The 7,982-nt window shown below is 39.7% G+C and overlaps 2 protein-coding genes across 2 annotated transcripts; one reads left to right on the forward strand and one right to left on the reverse strand.

The window, feature by feature from the left end:
* Positions 1–1,266, forward strand: LOC117552256 (sarcolipin). The gene is made up of 2 exons (XM_034225601.1): positions 1–148; positions 478–1,266. The coding sequence occupies exon 2, from the start codon at positions 575–577 to the stop codon at positions 668–670; it is 96 nt and encodes a 31-aa protein (XP_034081492.1). The 5' UTR covers positions 1–148; positions 478–574; the 3' UTR covers positions 671–1,266.
* A 544-nt stretch (positions 1,267–1,810) lies between these two features.
* kbtbd3 (kelch repeat and BTB (POZ) domain containing 3) lies at positions 1,811–6,481 on the reverse strand. Its single transcript, XM_034225600.1, is given in 11 exon segments — positions 1,811–2,065; positions 2,706–2,855; positions 2,990–3,280; positions 3,397–3,639; positions 3,922–4,212; positions 4,308–4,481; positions 4,612–4,701; positions 4,703–4,795; positions 5,185–5,350; positions 5,677–5,965; positions 6,311–6,481. Coding segments are annotated over 10 exon segments (1,911 nt in total). The 5' UTR covers positions 5,955–5,965; positions 6,311–6,481; the 3' UTR covers positions 1,811–1,930.
* Positions 6,482–7,982: the final 1,501 nt, after the last annotated feature.

Below are 7,982 nucleotides of genomic sequence, written 5' to 3' on the forward strand. Positions count from 1 at the left end.
AGAACAGCTGCTGGTAGATGCTGCAGAGAAGAGGAGCCACACAAGAGAAGCTTCCAGTGAGAAGACAAGCTTTCTGAAGTCAAGTACTGCTGGAAAAGAGAAGAATATCTGATTTCTCCTCCTTCTTCTTACAGTGCCAAGCGGAAAGGTAACAGCTCACTGATATTTTGTGTTGTCATTTGTTGTTGTTAGTAACAAAAAAATATGGCCAATAATTCAAAGAAAACCATTCAAAATGATGCAACTAACAATAATAAATGAAAAAGTGTAAAAGGATTTTGGAATGGTATTTCTTTGTTTATGTGATAATGATGTGTTTTTTATTTATATGCTTTGTGGAAGTATGCGTTATGTCCCTTGTGTATATATAAAGGAACATTGTGGCCCTTCTCCCTGAGGCAAAAGGGTGGCAAAACATGTACACACAAACACACACACATATATCATGTATTGTTTTCTGCTGTTTGCACCTCTCAGGTCCAGGACCAGCCAAACCTTTGTAAAAGCATCCAACACATCTGCATCCTTCCTTCTTGTCTCCTTCTTTCCTCCTATCCTCGGGTGTCATACCACCATGGATCGCTCAGTCCAGGAGCTGTTTATCAACTTCACGATCGTCTTAATCACTGTGCTGCTGATGTGGCTGCTGGTGAAAACTTACCAAGACTAAATCATGGAGCAAGAAGAGAGGAGATGACCGAGGTGCCAGAGGAGTCGGAGCGATATGAGGAAAACCAGCATTGTTACTGTAGGACTTTGCTGCTAAGTGATTCATGTTCAGACACTGTTTACATCTTATCATTCTTTTAATCTGGTCAGGTCCAGAGCTGCAGCTTTCATTAGAGTCCTATAACCATGTGCTTGTTACAGATGGGGCAGATTATTAATGACAATTTCAAAGTCAACTGATCAGTGTATTTATTCTCAAACGTTTTTGAATGTGACTTTGAATTTCTGAACAAGGCCAGAGGAGGAGTTACAGAAAACATGCGGGTGATTACAAATAAAAGAACAGGGGCTTGCTGCTCTATTTTTAAAGGGATGTAATCCTTCTAACAGTGGTGTAAATGCATGTCACTGTGCCATTGATGTGCCCTTTGAAACATAAAACCATGCTGTTGTGTCTATTGTTCTGTTTTTACTTGCGATGATGAATGTATCACATGCAGACACTGTATCTACTCAAAAAAAACACATCAACTCAATTAATAAAGCATTATGTTTATATTCACTCCTTGCCAATAAAACATTACGGTATTTGTTGTATTGGTTTTGTAGGTTTCTTAACACAACCGTACAACGCATTTGTGGTTTACACCACAAAGCCCATATTTTTCTCCTCCTGGTTTCTGAAACGTATTATGTTCTTCCAAGGTACAGTGTTCATCTCTATAGGTTCAGTTGTCAGGTGATCTGTGTATTGATCACATGTAGAATGTTATTTCATGAGAGGAGAAAAAGGGCATGCATGGATACATGACAGGCTAAACAGGATAAAGGCAAGTAGATTAAAGTGAAAATCCAACAAGATTATTTACACAATTTTGTCAAGAGGATTTGAGTTGAGTTTTAAATAAGGTACTATACTATGAGCAGGTTTCCATCAGCTAAATCATAGGAACAAAATATGTCAGTTATTAAAATAGGCTTTCCAATATACTGTAGTCTTTGGCTCAATAAGGTTCCTCCATGGGAGGGACCACATTTTGATTTAAATACAACAAAGATCCTATGACAGCAGACAACTCACTCGTGCAAAGTGAACATATTAAATCAAATGTTTAAATTAAAAAGTAGTAAATAATCTGGCTCAGGTGCAGTCTTGTTTTAATGATGTGAGAAAGATGTGGTGTTGGTGGAAAGTTGTCTTTCCCTCTGTCAGCTGTCCAGCATCCATCAGACACATGTAACACACATGCAAATCGACTATTCAAGAGTGTGTATCTGCTGTGTCCCCCCATGGGTCTTTGTATCTGTTGAAGCTGATGAGCTGACAGTGGAACTCAGTGAGCGCTCTGGGCATGGGAGCCACTTCCTCCCATTGACTTCTCCCACTGTGGTACACCTGTACAGGCCACAAGGAAACACAGAAAGAGAAATATCAGCAGACGTCAGGTTATACCTTTAACTCAATTTTCCTCTTTTATTCCTATTAAAAACCTTAATTTCTCTACCATCTCCAGGTATTATCCAAACCATCTCCTCTCTTATTTCCATCCATTCTCGTTGTTGTTACTCATTTACACTTTAATCACATATTGTTGGTCTTTGGTGTGTCCTTGCTACTAAATCAATAACTTTATCATTCTAATGTATCATAAATAAGCTTTCCTCTTGAATTATTTACTGTAATTGTGATAAATAAAATATAAGTGAGAGTAATAATAAATAACGTACTCTTCATATGCAGTGTGAATATAGAGATATCATGGCAAAATTACTCGATACATATTGCTTGAAACTAACACTTTAAAACAATAAACTGACAAAAATAGCAAGCCTTATTTGTTAAATGTTGACTATTTTTATGAATATGTCAATAGTTATCTAGTGATTTATGATCACTTCTTCCAGGCTTCCTCAAAGCAGAGACAATTTACCATTAAGATCCATGTTGACAGATTTGGTGGCCTGTGCCTTTAGTTAAGAAATATGATTTAAAACGTCTCAGTAGGTCAGCTATTATGAATAAAAGCTTCTCCTACCTGAACTTCATCAGTGATCTCATCAGGTGAATAGTCTCCACCCAGGATGTAGATTTTGTCTTTCATACCCACTGCTCCTGCGTTGAAACCAGCACATTCAAAGGACCCTTGACCCTTCCACACGCAGGTCTCTGGACAAAAACTGTAGATCTGGATGGGAAAAGTCACCCTTTTGAACTCTGTGTTTCATTATTTAAACAGTCCTAGGAAAGCTTAAACTATAAACACATTGAGATACAATAATGACAACTCGTTCATTCATTTGTGCCCAGCTGAGGGCTCACCTTGTAAGTGGACAGGTCACAGATGTGCAGTGTGTTATCTATTGACACTGCCTTGACCAGGGTAGCATGGAAGAATTGTCCAAACTCTGCCACCAGGCGGCTCCACTGGTCCTGCTGTGCGTCATAGCTGAAGAAGCAGTCCAGTGAAGGGTTAAAGGAATCTGTTATCTCCACTTCTGACCCCAGTGTATAGATAACACTGCCACAAGCACTGGCCTCAGGGTAGTAGATGGCGGTGGGCAGTGGGCTGACTGAGCTCCAGGTCTGGGTCAGAGGATTAAAATACTCCACCTGGAAAATATTTTAGAAAAGAACACTATTTGTACTGGCACAATACAAATGTAATAATGAAAGGACATCTTAACCAAGAATCTGGTCATAATCGTCCATAAAGGGTACACTGTTACCTCCAGCAGACTGGGAGCCCCCCCTCTGGATCCCCTTGTCCGTCCTCCAATGACGTAGATACGGTCCAGGCAGGTTACAGCTGTGTGTGTGGTTCTGGGCTTCAGCATGGCTGGAGCCGGCGTGCAGGTGAGGGTCACAGGACAGAAGCACCAAACCTCATCTGTGGCGTCATGGAACGGCTCAGCCACATGGAGACGTATAGCCCGGCAACAGTTCCCCCGGCATCCACCTGTCACAAATATCTTAGTGATACAGTGGAAAGATAAGAAAATTATGGTTTATTGTTCTGACTTTTAATAATTATTGTTTTATTACTTGTAACATAGTGGATACTTTAACCTCTGGGGGTCTCTTAGAACATTTCAAAGAAAACAATCTGGAAAAGAAAACGTATAACCTGGGCCAACACCAAAGCTTTTACTTGCAGTAAGGGGTGCATAAGTTGACAATTTCAAAGAGAAACAATGCAAAAAAGGTTAGGAGACTCTGCGCTTAATAGCAGCAACGTTCAATCTCAAACATACCTTCTCAGCAAAGCTAGTAAGGTAGGAACCCGGTGGGTCTGGCATCATGGCCGTCCCCTCTCTGTGCCCTGTTCCCAGCTCTTTCCACTGGTCTGTCTCCAGATGGTAGCAGAAGCTGTGGCGGATCTCACCATTCTCCTCTGTTTTGTGGATGAAGATGTAGCTCTGTGTGGTGGCTGGCCTGGCGTCAGAGAGCAGGCCGCTGTACTGATCCTGCCTGCTCTGAGCTTCAGAGAGCAGGGCGAGGCAGGACTCACTATTGCAGAGGAGATCATCTGCATCACGCAGAGTCTAAGAGGCATTGTAAGGTGTCACAAAGGAAGGGTGAGACTATAATACGACCACATATCAAATACAAACATATTGTACATACAGCATGCTCTTACCTTTAGTACAGGTGCAGGTAGGTGGTGGAATCTGGTTAGAGATAACAAACCCGGCAACAGCTTTTGTCTTTCCGAGAGATCATGGCGTATCCATCTAAGAAGAGACATCACCACAGCCTCCTCACTGGGCACATTTAGAGCATCTGACCTCAGGCATGCTTCCAACACATTCACCTATAAGAACCAGATGAAATGATTAATACTGAGTGTGTTCATATGGATTTATTGAATTATAATCTTCATATGCCGCTACATCAAAATCAGCTTCTAGGATATACTATCTTCATTATCTTGTCAGTTGTACCTGCATATCCAGGAAGTCATGGGTTTTGGAAAGCTCAGCGAAGTTCTGAACCACAAACTCATTGGCACTTTGGAGGAGGGATGCAGAGCCAGTAGGCCTCAGCAAGGGAGAATAGGGACAGGCAGTTACTGAGATCCATGGCTCTTATCACGAAGTTGCTGCACGCTTCGGACAAGACTGAGACCTGAGGACACATACAATACATATTCAAAAACTGTCACTGAGAGATATGTATCTTACTAAGCAACTTGATGATTAATAAATGTTATTCTTCAAATTATTTGACTCTATACACCCACTCAGGTGTTTTTACATTACCACACAGCCATTAGAGGAGGTGTAATTAGTCAAGAAGGTTGAAAACATCTGTAAGGGTGTACCGTAGCTAATGAATATAGCCTTTGGTAATTTTATTTTTTAAACCTGTGACATTTCAATACAAATTCAAGTTTTTGTATAGTACACTCTGAGCTACGTGGGAAGGCGCTGGTAAAAGGCACACACTTGGTCGACTTGTCCCAAGGTACTTTATGTTTATATAAATAGAAAGAAGAAATGATAATGTATTTCTACCTGCAGAAAAGAAGCAAGCTGAAACAGCATGTCTACATTGCTATCAGTGATGAGCATCTCTCCTGAATAGGCAAAGTCCAGGAATAAACGCACTGCCACTGGACACTGGTTACCCAGAGTCACTGAACCATCACCACGCTCTCGCATATCCACCTCAAACATGGCCCTAAACACAGAGAAGTTATCAACAAACTAGATAGATAGATCGATAGATAGAAAGATAGATAGATCGATAGATAGATCGATAGAAAGATAGATAGATGGATAGATAGATAGATAGATAGATAGATGGATAGATAGATAGATAGATAGATAGATAGATAGATAGATAGATAGATAGATAGATAGATAGATAGATAGATAGATAGATAGATAGATAGATAGATAGATAGATAGATAGATAGATAGATAGATAGATAGATAGATAGATAGATAGATAGATAGATAGATAGATAGATAGATAGATAGATAGATAGATGGATATATAGATACCTGAAGAAATCGCTGCATGCTGCAAGGACACATCGATGGCAGGGAAAACTTTGTTCCTGGACCTTAATGGTGAAGTCAAACAGCAGGCCTTGCTCCCTGAATGAACTGAGCACGCTCAGTAGCTGGAGACCGTGTGACTCAGGGAGATGGAGCAGGGTCCTGCACTCTGAAGCACCGTTGCATTGTGGAGTGTTGCCCGTTTTACTGCTGAGGGCACTGCTGCTGCTGCTGCTGCAGTTTTCGGCATTGAGGATACAGGACTCTTGTGATTCATCCATCTTCCCAAATTCTGACAATGTATTTATACATAAATGGGAGAAAAAAAATCAAAGATCATGATGCATATTCAAAGAGTAGTGTAATAGTGTGTCTTATGATGTAATACAAGAATATGTGTCTGTGTATGAGTGAGGTGAGTAGATATCAAACATAACATAACTGAGAACAGTTCAAGAAGAGATGTTGTGATTTGCCCATTTATTATGGTGAACACAATATTCAGTTGAAAACACAGGTATGGAAACTACAGAGTACGTAAAGTTGATGGTAAAACATGCATAAGAAAAAGAAATAGGCTACATTTAAAATATACAGGTATGTAGACTGAATCAGGACATGCACCAGCACTACTTACAGTGTCAGCACCTCGGACAGTTCTCTCTCTCTCTCTCTCTCATGCTATTTAACTTCCGGAAGCGTGAAATCACGCGATGCCTCGGAGAGTCTTTGATTTTCTTGCCGTTACAGTTGTACGTAACATCATCCTTGTTAAAAGTGCGCCGTTTTGTTAATTATATTTAGATGTTTCAATGTTTTTTCAAATCCCCGCGAGTTGTGTGTATGCGGCTCTTCTTTGTTTGTGGTGGTAGGGTGCGCAAGGGCAGCTGGGACCTGTAGTTCTCTGGAATTGGTCGTAACAGTACGGGTTAAACCTATGGGTTAAACCCGTAGGCTAAACCTTATAACTCGGTGGGAGTCTCCAATCATAGACTACGAAAATAGTTTGGTCCAAACTTCACCAGTTTTCAATTCCATATCGATATTATCGAGGGGTTCACAAATACCATCTGGAATTATGCGTTTTGCCTAAAAGCAAATCCTTTGTCGCTGGAGCTGTATGTGTCAGTAATTTCCCTGAATTCGTATTTATTCATGCAATACAGGACTTAAAAAGTATGTGAAAAACAAGTTGTACACATATTATATAAATATATAAAAAGTCCAAACCCCCAATAGGCCAGAAGCCAAAAAGTATAAAAAACAAGGGTTATTTTTGTGATTCAAATTGCAAATAAATAAATACTGAAGGAAAATACATGGACTTCTGTTGAATGTATCCTACAATACGTATTGGTGTCCAAAAATAGTGTTTAGACTATGAACAGCAAGTAGGATTTATATTGAAAGTGGCAGATCATGTGTTTTAATGATAATGCAATACAACTGTAACATTATTTTAAAACATTTAACATTTACATTTAAATAAAATAGATAGCATAATAAATGCACGATTTGGCATCAAGATACAATTTAATGTGGGTTTCAAACTTTCAGGTAGTCCTACTGTATGTTCAAAGACTGTGTAGATTTAGAATAACTCAGTCATTGTGGTGCAAAGCAACTCATAACCACTGGGCGGCGTTGCCTTGCTGTGAAGCAACATTTGTGGTTGGTTTATGCACGAAGCGAAAGCCTATGAATTTGTGAACGTGAACTTGCAGCCGTGCTGTAATACCGTTTCACCACCACAGTGCTGCTGACCAAATAACACTTTCCTGCCTTAAAATGTTGATCGCATCGATGCATAACGGCAGATTTTTGTAAACATACACTTATATTACCACAGCGCCATACGCATGATAATAATATTATAATGCAACGACATACTGATATTGGTAATTTCTTATCAATGCAAAAAACACGGACACAATCCATAAAGTGAACACACACAAAAAAGAACAAAGAAGTAACAGTGTGATTATACTACAGGCTATCAATAGACCATTTTCCTTCATATTTTTCATCTAGTATGTATTATGCATGCATAGTGGACTAGCCTTTAATATTCGCATTAACTATTAAAATCAAATGTTCTATTATTTAATAATTGAGAGTACAAACAGTATCAGTCAAACTGAACCACAGTAACTAACGGTATTGTGTCTCATCTGCTGTTTTTGCTTTTGGTTATAACAATATCGACCTTTATTCTATTACTATTTGGTTTTTATCAAAGCCTCTCTATATATGTTATCGGTGGGACCCCCCCCCCCCTCCTCTCTCCTTACATCCCTGCATCCCTCCCT

This window comes from Gymnodraco acuticeps, unplaced genomic scaffold, assembly GCF_902827175.1.
Source record: "Gymnodraco acuticeps unplaced genomic scaffold, fGymAcu1.1, whole genome shotgun sequence".
In the NCBI taxonomy this organism is placed as follows: domain Eukaryota; kingdom Metazoa; phylum Chordata; class Actinopteri; order Perciformes; family Bathydraconidae; genus Gymnodraco; species Gymnodraco acuticeps.